General features: G+C 53.6%; 1 protein-coding gene across 1 annotated transcript; it reads right to left on the bottom strand.

Annotated features, from left to right (window-relative positions):
- Positions 1–12267: 12267 nt before the first annotated feature.
- KISS1 (KiSS-1 metastasis suppressor) lies at positions 12268–16277 on the bottom strand. The gene is given in 4 exon segments (XM_055333967.1): positions 12268–12385; positions 12388–12547; positions 14270–14410; positions 14677–16277. Coding segments are annotated over 3 exon segments (381 nt in total). The 5' UTR covers positions 14373–14410; positions 14677–16277.
- Between the last annotated feature and the right edge of the window lie 145 nt (positions 16278–16422).

The following is a 16422-nucleotide window of genomic DNA, read 5'->3' as shown; positions in this document are numbered from 1 at the left end:
TGGCCAATAAACATGTTTGGTCCTCTGAGATCGTAACACCCTTACTGAATGACAGAAGGATCTGGTGTAAATTCTTTTTTTTTTTAAAAAAGATTTTATTTATTTATTTGTCAGAGACAGAGGATGTACAAGCAGGGGGAGCAGCAGAGGGAGAGGGAGAAGCAGGCTCCTAGCTGAGCAGGGAGCCCACCAATGCAGGGCTGTATCCCAGAACTCTGGGATCATGACCTGAGCTGAAGGCAGATGCTTAACCTACTTAGCCACCAAGGCGCCCCCCCACCCCCCATGTAAACTCTTATTGGAGAATTTTCAGGCACTGAGGTCGGCAGTGAAGGAAGTATCTGATGACAGGGGAAAATTTTTTAAAATCCCTCAACGTGGGGTATCTGTCTTGTCAGATTGAAAAAATATTTATCAAGCATTTGAATAGGCCTTGGTGCTCTTTACTCATTAGACAATATTCATTAAGCATTTGTTATTTGTCAGACACTTTTCTAGATGCGAGGACTACAAAGGTGACAAAAATAAGTACCATTTCTGCCCTTCGTGGATCTCACAGTCTGTAGGAGAGATAGATTATCATCACAACATAAATATAAAATAATAATGATGACCAGTACAGTCAGGGGGCTCTGGGAAGGCATCTCCAAACAAATGACACTTGAGTTGTCATTTAGGAAATAAAATTGGGTGGTAGATGGGATATGGGGAGCAAGGCTACACTGGCAGGCAATGAATAGCCCGAAGAGGGAAAGAAATAGAGTCCCAATGGGAGCAGCATGTGCAAAGGCCCTGTGGAGAGAGAGGAAACATGATGAGAATAAGGCCCAAATAAAGCCAAGTGTGGCTAGACAAGAAGTGGGGTGACACATGAGATGGAGAGGCAGAAGATGGTAAGAGCAAATGCTTGCTCTATGCTTATTATGTGCCAGATGCCGTTTTAAGTGCCTAATGCATTCTGCTCTCCTGATAACTACATGACGCGGTTCCTTTATTATTCCACTTTATAGATGAGGAAACAGGTACGGGAGGATTCAGGAAGGAACTTGCCTAGGATCACACTGACAATAACTGATGCAGTTGGCCTGTAAGCTTAGGCAGTATGTTATGTCCCAGAGCTCATTACGCAGCTGACTTGAGTGTCAAATTATGAAAGTTCTTTTCTTTTTCTTAAAGCTATTTACTTATTTATTTATTTATTTATTTATTTATTTATTTATTTATTTATTTGAGAGAGAGAGCATGAGCAAGGGACGGGTTGGGAGGGCGAGAAGCAGACCCTGGCTGAGTACAGAGCCCGTCATGGGTATCCCAGGACCCTGAGATCATGACCTGAGCCAAAGTCAGACACTTAACTATTTGAGCTATGCAGGTGCCTCAACCATGAAAGCTCTTGAGTTCTATGCTGTGTTTACCTTAGAACCAGGTTGGACTAGGAGAGGTGGGCATGCTGGAGAGAGAAAAGATTGGATAGACATGAGAAACATTTAGGAAATAAAACTGGGTGGTAGATGAGATATGGGGAGCAAGGGGGAGGAAGGTTTCTTGGTGCCTGGTGATGCTGAGGCTGTAGTGGAGGAAATCCTCCCAATCACCACAGCAAGGTTCCTGAGCAGGTAGGAGTGAGAAGATGAGAGGGCAGGGCGCATGCCCACAGTCGTTTACCTGCCAGGTACTGGAAGCCGAGGGTCCGTCTGTGCCGTGACTGTTATCTTCTCAGGCAAGTAGAGAGTAAGGACCTCCGCTGGGGCTTGGGGATCGGAGGGGCTTGGAGGCATCAGGGACACAGGGAAGGCTTGAGATGGTTATGGAAAGTGAGAAGGAGCTGACCAGGGAAACTAAGAGGTTTTCTGGGAGGAATTAAGACATTTAATGTCTGGAGATCGCCCCTTTGTAGGAAGCCAGTCTCCCCTGTTCTCTGCCTCCGTGCAGCCACCACAGCGCTTGACTGCTCAGGTACGGACATCAGGACAGCGTGTGGCTGGCCTCATCCGGGGCTGGGTGGTGCCAGGTGTGATCAAAGAGGAGGGACAGAGGGATTTGGGGTCCTAGCAAAAATGTTACTGAACGATAGACTGTGGACTACAAGCGGAGTGTGGGAAAGAAGTCAGGACATCACGGGATAGGATGAATGAAGGGGAAGGAAGTGGAGGGCCGTGGGCAAAGAAAGGACAAGAGGGTGGAACAGTTGAAGCCTAAAGCTGACAGACGAAGAGCTGGTCGAGAGTGGGATGGTTGAGAGTCTTGTCTAAGGTAGAACAGTGACAAGTGGTGGCAAAGCCAGAGCAGGATGTAGGGGTGAGGTCATTGGCAGGAGGACACTCAAGGAGCAGCGAGGCCAGCCAGGGTGCTGGCCAGGTCACCGTCTGCGTGAATCGTGATGTCATCCAGAAGGACTGCAGAGGGCATAGGGTAGAGGAAGGCTGTAAGTCAGAAGCCAAAGTCTTTGATAAATGAACGGGTAAGACCTGCACGTCCAGCAATGACAACTGGGAGGGAGGAGGGTCTCCTCCCAACGTCCACGTCAGCCCTGGGAGGCGAGCAGACCAGTATTCCTCTAACACAAGAGGAAACCAAGACCTAGGAGGTAATTTATCGCTGGTGCGTGGCACAGCGGGGCCCTGCATCTCCCCTGGGCCGTATCCTGTGTTACATGGTGGGGGGCACCCCAGAATCTCACTTCTCCCCACCTCGAGGTGCTCTGCTGACGGAGGATCAGTCGGGAATCTCAGGACAGCGACTGCAGAATGAGATTGTCTCCTGCAGAGACTGACAAGACGGGGACCTGTCCTGGCCAGGCAGGCGACTGGCCACCCTCTCCCTGTGCCCCTCCCCTAACCCCAGAGCAGGAGGAGCTGGAGCGAGTGGGGAGACAGGTCAGCCCCGAGGCTGCCTCTGAATGCCAGTGACCCCAGGCCTCTTTACGGGGCACCTACCCTGCATGGTGAGGACATGGTGAGGTGTTTTCTATTCTCTTGGCAGCCCTGGAAAGGGGGTGCTCTGGTACCCACCATTCAGAGGAGGCAGCTGGAGCTTCAGAGAGCTCCAACTGGGCGGGTGAGGGACAAGTTGAGCACCCAGCCTGTGACTCCTGGCCCAGCCCGTGTGGCTACAGGGGTCGGATGTGCTTGGCAGAGCCATGGGATTCAAAAGAGGAGGTGCTGAGCTGCAGCCTCACAGGAGGGAGCGTGCTTTCCCGTGGGGGGGCGGGCGGGAGCTCCTTGAAGCCCAGGGCCCAGCTGCGGCTTAGACAGCCGGCAGCGGGGCAGGGCAGCAGGGGCCTCAAGTACATTCTAGATTGACAGGGCTCTCCTGTGGCAAGGGCAGGGCCAGGGGGTCCAGCTCAAGGGTCGGGGTGCCCCCTGGCCCTAGGCACTCTCTAACCAGGTGACACCAGCAGTGGAGCATAGGTGTAAATAAGTGTGGATAACCCCGCAGGAGAGGGACGCATGTGGACAGGAGGGCAGCCAGGAGGGAAGCCCCAGGGATCGTGGGCCCTTGAAGGCTTCTCCCAGGGAAGCAGGGTCAGCTCTGTTGGTGCAGCCCCACAGGACAGAACTGAGGCCCTGGGGGCAGTGGCAAGGAGAGAGTCCAGGTGCAGGCGGCTTCCAAGGAAGAGCCGTCTATGCAGTCTGCCCTACCCGATGAGAGTGAGTGCCCTGAGGCAGGTATGCTCCAACCCTGGGCGGTCAGCTCCGGGATGTAGGGTTTGCTGTGTCCAGACTCCTTCTCAGGGGCCCGACCTGGACTCATCCATTTCCACGGTGGTGGGGATAACCCGGGGGGGGGTGGCGTTCCCACGGGAGTCTCTCCTCTCTGCCCCGTGGCTATGCAGGGCTCCGGGCTGCGGTGTGGAAAGGAGGGGCGGGCAGGACCCCATCCGGTTATCTCCCAAGCTCTGTCAGCCCAGGGTCCACTTTTTCTCACGGAGGCTCCCCAGGATCCCACATGTAGACCCCGGGCCGTGTCACCCCAGGGTCAGGGTTGTGATGTTGGCGGAGGCTGGAGGCTGCAGGGAAGGGCTGTATGGCACCTGCCCTTTCCCAGAGGGGCAGAGCCCAGACGTGAGAACCAGTCAGGGGAGGCATAAATCCAGGCGCAGCCTGGCCCTCTGGTCAGATCCCACGGCTGGGTGTGTGCAGGGGGGTCGGGCCTTCCGGAGGCCAGGCCTCTCTCAGGAGACAAGGGGTACCCAGGATTTCTCTAAAAATGGCCCCAAATCCCACTTTGCTCCGTGATATCAAATCCAAGGAGATTCGGGCGTGGGGACCAGGGCTGGGTGTGCTGAGCAGAGGGAGACGCTGGAGGGAGACAAGGCTGACAGCTCCTAGAGCCCGACAGGCTGCTGTTGGTGTAGTGGGAGACTCTTGCCATGGCCACTGCCCTGAGGAAGGTGTAAGGGGTGGAAACGGACCTTACCGAGCCTTCAAGTCAGGAGATAAACACCTTCGGGCCGGTCCTGCTTTTGCCCATATAGAGCGAACAGGGAGGCAGGGGAAAAGATAAAAACAAAAAACAAAGAGCCAGACATGTCTTTCTTTCTCCTGACCCCCTGCCCACATCACGCTCGACTCCCCGGTCCGGAGAGCCCAGCTGGCTCCTTGGAGGAATTTTCAATCAGATGGGGGCACTGAGCTCAGCAGCGATGAGCAGCTGGGGCCTTTCAAGGGAAAGAAAGGCCCAGAATGGAGTTTAATCACCAGCCTGGGCCGCCGTGTGTGGGTGGGCCCTCCAGGAGTAATTACTCGGAGAGCCCTTGGGAGGCACCGGGGCTGGGGCCAGAACGTTGGAGCTGTGGGACCGACCGGGGTGGGAAGAACCAAGCATCCCTATCGCTGGCTCTGGGGACCTTGGAGGAGCAGGAATTCAGCCACAGGGTTGGGGTGATCCCAACCTGAAGCCTGCTCAAGGGCTTACCCAGGAGAATGGAAGGCGGGTCACACAGGTCTTGGGAGCTGTGGGGGCCTGAGGGGAAGAGAGGATTGGTGGGGGCTCGTGGGAGAGCCTGGTTAGAGGGGAGCTCCTGAGATGAGACACACCCAGTGTTGTGGGACCAGGCACCGATCCCTGAGGCACGAAAGCAAGAAACAGGATAAACTGCTTTCCCCCAAGTGGCAGCGGAGGTATGTTTCATTGTCCAAAAAAGCTTAAACTGGAAGATCCCTTTGCCAGAGGAGGGCATGCCAGCGAAGCAGCTCAGAGGAGAGAGAGAGAGAGAGAGAGTGTGTGTGTGTGTGTGTTGTGGGGATGTGGTGGTGGTGGTGGTGGTGGTGATGCAGGCCGTGGGCCTGATGGTTTCGTGCACTGATGTGTCACCAGCAGGAGGATGGCTGGGGTGGGGCAGGGCTGCTAGGGAAATGCTACCCAGGAACACACCTCCTAGAAAATAGGCCTCCTCCTACCTTCCCGCTTCCTCCCTTCCATCTACTCCTTTTTTAAAAGATTTTATTTATTTATTCATGAGAGACACAGAAAGAGAGAGAAAGGCAGAGACACAGGCAGAGGTAGAAGCAGGCTCCCTGCGGGGAGCCCGATGTGGGACTTGATCTCAGGTCTCTGGGATCATGCCCTGAGTCAAAGGCAGACGCTCAACTGCTGAGCAACCAGGTGTCCCTCCATCTATTCTTTTAAGTAAGCTCTACGCCCAACGTGGGGCTTGAATTCACAACCTCAAGATCAAGAGTCACATGCTGAGCCAGCCATTTCTTACTTTTTATCAGAAAAATAAATACTTGGGTGGTTTAGCGCCGCCTGCAGCCTGGGGTGTGAGCCTGGGGACCCAGGATGGAGTCCCACGTTGGGCTCCCTGCGTGGAGCCTGCTTCTCCCTCTGCCTGTGTCTCTGCCTGTCTCTCTCTCTCTGTGTCTATGAATAAATAAATAAAATCTTACAAAAAAGAAAAAGAAATACTCTAGTTTTAAAAAAGCAATAGCTCCAAAAGGCTGATAATGAAACCTAGCAGTCACCAGTCCGGCCCCAGCTCCCAGCTCTCCTGCCTCCAGCCCCCTACCCCAGGTCCCCCCACCCCACTCCTCGGCCCCTAGTCTGGCTGCACAGAGGCAAGGCCTTTTGACTCTCTGGGCTATTTGCTATATTTGGTGGCCGTCTATACTCCTTAAGGTTATCCGCCCATGTCTTCATTTTCCCATTTCATACATTATTTACTGATGATCTTTCATGGCAGATGGAGACTTCTCTTATACTCCATCCCTCCAATTTTGGCAAAATCAAAAGCCAGTATTCACATCATTGTAATTCAATTACTGTTCACAGTGTCCAATGTAATTCTTCCGTATGTAATTTTTTGCTTTTCATGAAGTTCATCACAGAATACCCCTTCATCTTTTCCCGCTCCTTGTTTTCCTAGGAGCCTGTGGACTCTGCCCGGATGCTCCCGACCCCTTCCCTGCCTGCTGCCGTGTTCACATACGGTCAGTGGGACTTTCTCCCCGAAGCCTCGTGCTCCCAGGCTGGCTGCACACTATTTTTTGGGGGGCGGGGGGCGGGCAGGGAGGGGGCAGAGGGAGAGAAAATCTCAAGCAGATTCTGCCATGAGTGGAGAGCCCCACTCGGGGCTTTATCGCATGACGCTGAGCTCATGACCTGAGCTGAAACCAAGAGTCGGACACTCAGATGACTGAGCCGCCCGGGCTCCCCGTGGCTGCACACTACTGTCTGGGGACCTCTTTGCTGCTCCCTACCGACCTGGCTTTTTGTGTCCAGGCTCTGGGGGTTCCTTTCTCTCAGGCTGCACTTCTGTTGAAGCAGAGCATGTGCTCCCGGAGCTTGCTGAGAAAGCGAGCCTGACAGGCAAACACTTCCAGGCCTGGCATGTCCACAAATGTTTCCGTTCCGCTCTTACTCTTTATAGTTTGGGTGTGAATAGAATTCTAGGTTGAAATTTATTTTCCCTCTGAAATTGGAAGTTGTTTTTCAGATTATACCAAGTCTGGAGCCTCTCCAAGTCCCAACCCCGCTCCTGTGGTTTTATCTCTGGGAGCTTGCGCCCCCTTCCCTTTGTCCCTGGTGTGGGTCTGTTCTGTTCATGCGGTGAGCCCCTGGTGGATGCCCTCAGTCTGGAAATTCGTGTCCTTCCATTCTGGAAAATCGTCCTGCATTGATTTCTTGATCATTTCTTCCCTCCTGTTTTCTCTTCTCTCTTCTGGAACTCACATTAGTAGCATATTGCAAGCTCTGTTTGTTTTCTAAGTATTGTATATTTAATCTCCTGAGCTCTCTCTTTTTTTTAGACATTTATTTTTAAGTCATCTCTACACCCATCGTGGGGCTCGAATTTACAGCTCCAGGATCGATCAAGAGTTGCATGCTCTTCCTCCCAAGCCGGCCAGGTGCCCCTCCCCTGAGTTCTTTTTGTTCTACCTTCTAGGACATTTCCTTAACTTTACGTTCCTGCTCTTCAATTTCCCTACACATTTTTTTCTCCCATATTTTTTACTTCCAAGGGCCTTTTCTGATCCTTGACTATTCCTTTGTTAATTGCATCCACGACTTGTTTCATGGATACAGATTTCTCTTATGCCCCCTGAGGATATTAATTACAGACTAGGTGGTTTGGGGTTTTTTAAAAAAATTTTTTTCCTCTGTTTTGCTTTTGGTTTGGCCTCCATCCAGATTGGAGTGCCCTAGAAATTCAGTATGCACAGTAGGCTCATACTGGTGTACCCCACTTTATTTTATTTTTAAAGATTTTGTTTATTTGACAGAGAGCACAAGTAAGGGGAGCAGGAGGCAGAGGGAGAGGGAGAAGCAGGCTCCCTGCTGAGCAGGAAGCCCAATGCAAGGGTTTGATCCAGGACCCCGGGATGGTGACCTGAGCCAAAAGCTGCCGCTTAACTGACTGAGCCACCCATGCGCCCCAAATTTCTCTTGTTTATAAGCCAAGCCACCCAGTCTCTAGCATTTTGTTAGAGCAGCCCAGGTGGACAAAGACAGGCATGTCCAATATCAGTATCTGAGGCCTTCTCTATGGGGAGGGGACTCCTGTTACCTACATCTGGGGAAAGAGATTTGGGATGGGGCTGGATAGACAAACTTATGAAGACTGTCACACAGACCCTCTCTTCATAGCTACTCTCTTCAACTCCATCCTCATTGTGCCTGTGTCACCGTGACTCGAGGTCTCCACTGTGTCCTTAAGAGATGAAACTCTAGTCCCTTCCCAGGGTGTAGGTAGCCTGGCTGCGTGGGCTGCGGAGAGGGGACGTGGGAAGTCTTGGACGTGGGAAGTCTTGGACGTGGGAAGTCTTGGTTTTCCATGTGCTGATTTCCAGCCAGCACCCCCCTCCCCCTGCCATTCTAGTCCAGGATTCACCCCAGGACCTCCCAGGCCTGAGACTGCCCTGGCGTGCATCAGGAACCCCCTTTGCTGGCTTTGAGGCTATAGTCTCCCTCATTCTGCCAAGCCCTTTGCCTAATTTTTGTCTTCAAAATCTGCTTGTCCTTTCTCATCTGTTGTGGCTTCCTCTCCCTTCTCTTTGTCCTTGAGAATTCATGTTTCTCTGCTCCTTTGGTGTTTTTCAGGGGCTTTGGGAGTAAGCAGCCAGCCATTATCAAAAGCGATCCTTTCTAACATTTTGTAAAGGTAACACACTGAAAGGACAGTTGTTAAGACAATATCGGACAGCTCTGGAGAAAACAGGATCAAACAAAACCTGAGAAGGTGGGATCCCTGGGTGGCGCAGCGGTTTGGCGCCTGCCTTGGCCCAGGGCGCGATCCTGGAGACCCGGGATCGAATCCCACGTCGGGCTCCCGGTGCATGGAGCCTGCTTCTCCCTCTGCCTGTGTCTCTGCCTCTCTCTCTCTGTGTGTGACTGTCATAAATAAATAAAAATAATTAAAAAAAAAACAAAAACCTGAGAAGGTGGTGAACCTGGGGCTGTATGTCCTGACCCCAGCCCCCATCCCTGCTGGAGACACTCTGGGCTCTGGCGCGGCTCTAAAATGGAAGTGGCCACAGAAGATGAGGAAGGCCGGGCCACCCTTTACTCCCTGTGACCAAGTCTGGACTGGGGAGGCTGCTTCCAGAGAGAGCAAATGGGCAAGATTCAGATGGTCGGCCCTTGACAGGAGTTTGGAGGTGGGGAGGCCTGCTTGGGCACCGGCAACCTCGCCTGTGTGCCTATCGAAGCAGACTGGAGAAGGATTGGCCTGGAACTACCCTGGCTGCCAGATGTACTTCCTAGGATAAATCCTTCAGGAAAAGGGGTAGGGTAGCCTGACACACGGTAGGGCCAGAGAGAAGGGAAAAAAGACCGTGCGGGGGGGGGGGGGGGAGGGTAGGAAGACTGTGGTGTTTGGAGTGAAACTGGAGGGGGCCGGCCTTGGCTCTGGAACTTTTTTGCTGTGTGACCTTGGACATGCCACTCATCCTCCCCCAGCCTCAATTTTCCTCTTGCCCAATGGGGATGATATTGCTCACCTCCTGCAGCTGCTGTGAGGATGAAGTGGGGCAGTTTAGCACACTGCGGATACTCCTGTACTTCACGTCAGTATATTAAGAGTAGTCCTAGAGGCAAGAATGTCCCTGCCCCCCTATTCTGTTCCACCAGGGTGTGAGACCAACTGCCTGCTATTCTAACAGACTCCCCCAAAGGGGTGGGGTTTGGGAAGAGACCCTCCTGCATTCCCTTCCTCAAGTGAGGGATACCCAGGCCTTCCAGATTAGGATTATTCATCCCCTGGGGACTGTCCAGAGATTGCAGGAAGGAGTGGGTCTGAGTGTCCCTAGGCAGCCTTACCTCTGTGTCTCTGGACTCCCGTGTCCTAGGTACCTGAGCTCACCCAGAAAGTCTGGATAGGCAAATAGGAGCCCCCCGGGTCCAGGAATGTTTCTAGCCCCTCACAGCCTCCAGCCTGCCCTGAACCTTCTCTCCAATCTAGGGGGCAGTCAGGCTGGGAACCCCATGAAACCAAAGATCCTTTTTCCCAAGATATAGAGCCAAGAGCTGTAAAGCCTGGCATCTTCCTGGGGCGGCAAGAAGCATGGGACCCAGCCTCCCTCCTGCTGCCTGCTGAAGCAGGTCCTCTAGATCAACTAGAACAGACATCCTGGAGGGCACTTGGGTAGCAGTGGGGGCTGATAAATCCTGAAATGTAGTTAGAGGGACCCGTGCACACACAGGGTCACACAGACACATGGGTGTGACCATCCCACAGTGTCTCATACTTCCTCCTCCTACACATGCCCTCTCTCACACAGACAGGCTTGCTTTTTAGAAGAACCCTGTCCTCATGTGCACGCACACACACGCACGCACGTACTCCTATCTTCCATCTGCCTAAACTCAAGGCTGTGAGGAAGGATTTGGAGGGAATTTCGCAGGGAATTTTGTAAAACTGGGCTGCCTAAGAGCACATTTCAGAGACCCCTCATCCTCTTCCCAGCCACAGTCTTCATCAGGGAAAGGATTGGGTTCGGGGAGTAGAATAACTCACTTATCAAATAGGTATGGAGTTTGACTCCTCTCTCAGAGGCACAGAGCCGAACCCTAGGCTGTTTGGGAGAGGAAGTACCTTCCAAATACCAACAGCAGCCCCCGGTCATGCCATGCTTTGACATGAGCTCACAGTAGTAGCGATAATTGGAAAGATCCTGGAAGACGGCTTCAGGGTAGAGATGGGGGTGGGGCACGTTGTCCGGTTCCCATGGCAGCCCATCTCGTTGCCATAGCAACACGTCTGGCCTCCATTCAGCCGAGTCTTGGTTTCTGTAATGGGTGGAATGCTGTGGCACTTCACGGGATGGCGGTGGCCCCATAATCCTTCTGGGAAAGAACATTTCCATCCTAGACCAAGCAGGGTAGGAGTAGCTGCAGGCTGCCAAATAGGGCTGGCTTTTCCTGTGGGCAGAGGGGTGGATTTACTCTGCTTCCCTACCGACAAGCCTCTACTTGCTACAGCAATCAACTCCCCAGCTATTGGGGGTCTCCAAGAACGCCCCACAAGGCAGACTGATCTTTCCTGACTTCCAGCATGGCTGACTCAGATGGAACCCTTCCCTCTCAGGGGTGACAGTGAAGTGGGGGAGCCAGGTGCTGGTGTCACTCATTAGGCTTACGATTCGTGGCTGTGTGTCTTCAGGGAGTTATGGATCGCTCAGGGCTCTCACCTGTGAAAATGGGGCCTCGACATGCCCAGCCCTCTGGGTGATTTCAAGGATGCAGATAAGTAAGGAATTGGACCCATTCAGGGCTTTCCCTGGGACAGGGGGATGGATGACCCGGCCACTGCTGACACCCCTTGCATGCATCAGGGCCTTGGGTCTGAGCGCCCTAGCAGAAGTCTGACTGTGGGGCTTCCGTGATCCTTAAACTTCAGTGGACAGGGCAGAGGTTGGCATTGAATTCTAGATCAAGCTGTCCAACTGGCCGTAAGCTTCCCGAGGAAAGGGAAGGGTACTGAAGCTGTCTCCCCCGGGCCTAGATCAGCGCTACTCAGAGCATGCGCCGCGGCTCATGCCCGTCTGCAAAATGTTGTAGGCTGTGGGCAATGAGAGAAGCCTAGGAATTAAGAGAACAGCTTCAGAAATTTTAATAGAGGGCGCCTGGGTGGCTCAGTCCTAGGCATCCCCTCGGATTAGGATCCTGGGTTCCTGGGATGGAATGCCTTTAGGTTCCCTGCTGGGCGGGGAGTCTGCTTCTCCCTCTGCCCTTCCCCCCTGCTCATGATTTCTCTCGTTCTCTCGGATAAATAAATGCAATCCTTTTTTAAAAATGAAATTTTAATAGAAATTCGACATTGCTGAGACACCAGAGCAGCATCCAGTTTGGGTTTCACTTTAGTCATTTTAAAAATTTTCAATGTTTTAGTGATTGTATGTGCGTTTGTAAGAATTGATTTGCCCCAGACTGGGGGAAAAACAACCGGGTCCTTCACATCTCTAGTTTGAGACTGTATTTATTTGAGAGTGCGTGAGTGGCAGAGGGAGGCCCACGCAGGGCTGGATGCTAGGACCCTGGGATCACAACCTGGGCGGAGTGCAGAGGCCCACGGGCTGAGCCACGCAGGCATCCCAGCACAGGGCTAGTTCGAGAAGCGCTGTTACCTCTGCTTGATGACACTAAAAGCCATTTTAAAGCCATGGAAAGATCCAAAAGAGGGTAGAATGAAAGCGATCTCATCTGTGCTGCTTGCAAAAATCAGCCACAAATCGCACCCAGGGTGTGTCGCAGCATCACCTTTATTTCTCTTCAGGACCGCAGCCCCAGGCCCCTGCCCACCGGGATCCCGAGCCTGGGGTCTGGGGTTCACCCGCGCAGCCCCGGGGTCGTGGCCCGCCGCCTGCCGTAGCGCAGGCCGAAGACGTTCCAGTTGTAGGTGGGCAGGTCCCCCCGCCCTGGCACCGCGCCCCGGGGGGCGGGCATCAGGCAGCGCTGGGGGGCGCGCAGGCCTGGGTGCTGGGGCCCTGCGGGGTTCCCGGGAGGCGGGCACAGCGAGGTCCCCCGTGGGCTCCCCGTGGGAGCGGAGCCCGGGGCCTGGGCCTGGCCGGGGCCGGGGCCGGGAGGGCCTGGGGTCCGAGCCGCTGGCCTAGGGGAGAGCCACACAGAGAGGCTGCGGTGAGGCGGCACCCGGGGAAGGCTCAGGAACGTCTGCTCACATCCTTCTCCGTCCTGCCTTGACCCGGAGGGCACAGGGCCCCAGGCCCCGCACCACCCGCGGGAGCATCCTGGCCCAGGTGGTGAGGTCATTGGCTCCTCTCTCTTTCAACATAGCTTTGGTTTCAAAGCTTCTCCAGGATGATCTGAAATATCTTTTCTGTGGAATGACTTCCCTTTTGGAAGCGAGCAGGGCAGAGGTTGGAGATAAGCCTGCAGTATTTGCGGGACACTCGGCTTTACTGCTCTTCCTGGCTCCTTGCCTGTCCCGTCCTCTCTGCATCAGGCTCCCCCACGGGCCTGCGCTCCTTGGGGCGGGTGAGAGCCACGTTCACGCAGCTCTATCTCGGAGTTCTTGAAACAGTGACCTGGATGTAGTAGGGCCTCGAGTGCTTATTAAATACATCAAACCAGATGAAAAGCTTGTAGCTACAGAAACGAGAATAGAACTAGGAACACTGTGCCCCACACCCGGCCACAATGACTGTGGCCCCTAACAAGCTACAAAAGGACTCGGTGAAGAATAGGAAATGACCTGGGTCACCCTAACCTGCTCACCTCCCCACTGTAGGTATAATCTCTTCCCTTCCCGCTGGGGGCTAACAAGACTAATTTGGAAGGCACTTCGTATGCAAAAGGCTTGTTAAATTCACTATAATTTTTGGCAGTAAAATAGTGCAACTAGCTCTGAGTAGACAAGAACCCCAGCCAATTGTGGCACGAGATTAGTGGAAATGAGGCCTGGTGTGTGAGTGGGTGTGTGTTGGGGGGGTAGTTGGCTTTGAGCCTGCCCCTTAGGGCCTTGGCATACTTTGGAGGAGTGTGGGCATGGTTCAGAATTATTGCTAATCTCCTAGAATGTCCCTCCAGCCTGCTTAGGGCCAGGGAGGGATGACGAGGGGGGTGTGTGTATTCTCTTTGCTCTGGGATAGCTTATGGGCTTGACGATTCCTATGTGTAGAGGGTATGCTCCGAGTTGCATACCTAGAGGAACTGTGGGCCAGAGAGGCTAAGCTACAAGCTAGTTTGCCTAGGATCTGCCCTTTTGTTTAGGTCTTTTTTTTTTTTTTTTTCAATTTCCCCAGAAAGGGTCTGAGATTACTGATAAAAGAAACGTGCATAGTAAATTCCTTCCCGGGATCCCTGGGTGGCGCAGCGGTTTGGCGCCTGCCTTTGGTCCAGGGCGCGATCCTGGAGACCCGGGATCGAATCCCACGTCGGGCTCCCGGTGCATGGAGCCTGCTTCTCCCTCTGCCTGTGTCTCTGCCTCTCTCTCTCTCTCTCTCTCTCTGTGACTATCATAAAGAAATAAAAAAAATAATTATAAATTCCTTCCCAAGGGGTCTGCTCAGACAGGTGGTTGGCGTAGAGCAGAGAAAACACAGTGTGAGAAGACCACGAAGGAGCCACGAAGGTTTAGGTTAACAAGCACCTAAACCTAGGTGGGCTCACTGATGTCCATAAGGAGCAGTAAGTAAACCATCCCTTACCTGCAAGATTAATGGGGCCCCTAAATAAGTTGCATGTGCTAGCCTTAAATGCAGTCAGTGTTAAACTCACATCAACAGACTAGCCTCACTTTGAAAAATACGGTAACCCTCATTTTCTAACAACTCACGTGCTCCCTCCCATCCTCTCCCCAGACAATGCATACCTGCAGGTCCTGGAGTCTCCATGGGTGCCACCTTTTCTAATGTCTCCCTGAAGGAAGTGGCACAGAGGAGAAGCATTAGCTGCCAAGAAACCAGTGAGTTCATCCTGGTGAGATGATGCAGGTGCTGGCGGTGTCCTGAGGCTGAGACGGAGGGAGAGAGAATTAAGTCAGGTGCATGGTGTGGGCTGGGGCAGAGCCCAGCATGGAGAGGAAAGCGCCCGAGTGGGGGGCAGTGTGTGGCAGTGAGGAGGAGGGAGTGAAGGCAAGCAGGGCAAGGCGTTCCACTGGGCAAGTGCCCTGAGGTCCGGATATTTTCGGGGCGGGGGCGGGGGGGGGGGAGGCGGCGCTGGGAGCTCCATGCTGGGCCCTGTACATATCCTGGACTTCAGTGACCTGTTAGACCGCACCTTCCTGAACCTGGCCCAGCTCCCTCCTGCTGCAACAGACACTTCAATCCTTTCCTATTTCAAGAAAAAAGGAAAAAAGAGGCAATCATCGTGTTCTTTTTCATAACCCTTGAGGACTGTCGTTAAATTCTCTTATTGTCTGTAATACAAGGAAGAGAAAAAACTTTCCCTGATTTATCCGGTCAGTTGTCTCCTTGTTCTATTCAGCGTGGGCTCCAAGAAGATTGGATCGACCTCCTGCTTTGGGCTGCTGCCATGGGAGCTGCTTACCCTGACTCCCACTACATCCCCTTTGCCTTCCCTCTTGGGCCCCGCCCCCACCCCAGCTGCCTCCCAAGTTGAATTTCTCTTCGAAAAAAGTCATCAGGCACTTTGAGATTGTCCAACAAACATGAGTAAAGACCAACTGATGGGGAGGCAGGTCCAACGGCTGGACAAAAAGGATGCGGGCCAGAGCCACTGTGGTCCAGGGGGGCAAGCGGGGGAGGGGGGGGTGGGGCTCTCATGGATGCCCATCAGCTGCTAATGATTGCTCAGCCCTGTCCATATCTTTGTTCTTGCCCCTACCACCATTCCTCTCCAGGACCTGGGCACGGGGCAGAGAAGGAGACTGCCAAAATAGGATCAAGAACACTCAAATCTGGCCCCAGCTCTGGTCCCCTCCCTGTGGGATGTGAGAAAGTCACCCCCATCTCTGGATCATATTGCTCCTCTGTGAAACCAGAGCGTTGTGTCAGACTGGCCACCGACTATGCCCTCAGATAGTCTCTTTTCCTTACAGACTTTGATTCTGTGACACTGAAACCCAGACAAGGCTTTCTGCACTTAAAGAGGAAAGGCAGGCTCAGTCTGTTGGAGCAGTGTGAAACCATTTGTTTTGTGGCTTCAAACCGTGGGAGCGCAGGCTCCAGGTTAGTTCGGAGATCATTCCTGATCCCAGCGCCAGCTAGGAGCTGTGCTAGGCGCTAGGGGGCACGGGCTACTAGGACACAGCGTTGCTTGTTCCCAGCCCCTCCCCAAGATGTAGCTCAAGAAATCGAGTCGTCTTAGCTGAGCATTTCAAGGTAACACGGTCAATGATCGGCTGGAGGTGTGCGGGTACCCAGGGAGCTCATCCTGGAGCGGGGACAGGTGGGTTTGAGCTGAGTTTCTGAGCACTGGTCAGCCGCAGGAACACAAGGGTTAGGAAGGCGTTTCCAACAGGGGCTGGGCGTGGAGGGGACCCACGGGCCCCGCAGGCTGCCGGGAGGGCAGAGCTTGGCTGGAGAGAGAGAGAGCAGTGAGGCCGGAGGAGTCCTTCACGCCAGAGTAGGCCGAGCCCAGGGGGGATTGTATGTTGTATGGCAGATGGAGCATCGCGGCTGCTCTGCGGGAGCAGGTGGTGGGGGCGAGGGTGGGGTGGGCAGGCTGTGCGGTTCAAGGTTAGGGTCCTTCCAAGCTCCTCCCACCCATAGCACCTCCTCCTCAGAGGTAGCACTTCACCACCGTGCCAGGTGAGAACCCACACACACACCCATCCCCCCAAGTCTTAGTTTACTTTCTAGCACAGAAGCATCTAGCACACGTGATAGAGTTGAACTGTTTGGGAAAGAACCATCAACTTTCAGAGAGGCTGGTCTGCTGTGGCCAATTCTTGGGCTCCCGGCCCAGGCTTTATACCTAGCGAGTAATAGATTCCAGGTGTGGCGGGAAAGGTTTGAAGGGAGGCGGCTTCCTTCCTGGGGCACCTCCCAGTCTTTGGGGGGG

Source organism: Nyctereutes procyonoides, unplaced genomic scaffold (genome assembly GCF_905146905.1).
Source record: "Nyctereutes procyonoides isolate TBG_1078 unplaced genomic scaffold, NYPRO_anot_genome, whole genome shotgun sequence".
Taxonomy (NCBI): Eukaryota; Metazoa; Chordata; class Mammalia; order Carnivora; family Canidae; genus Nyctereutes; species Nyctereutes procyonoides.
This window is presented reverse-complemented; position numbering and strand designations above follow the sequence as displayed.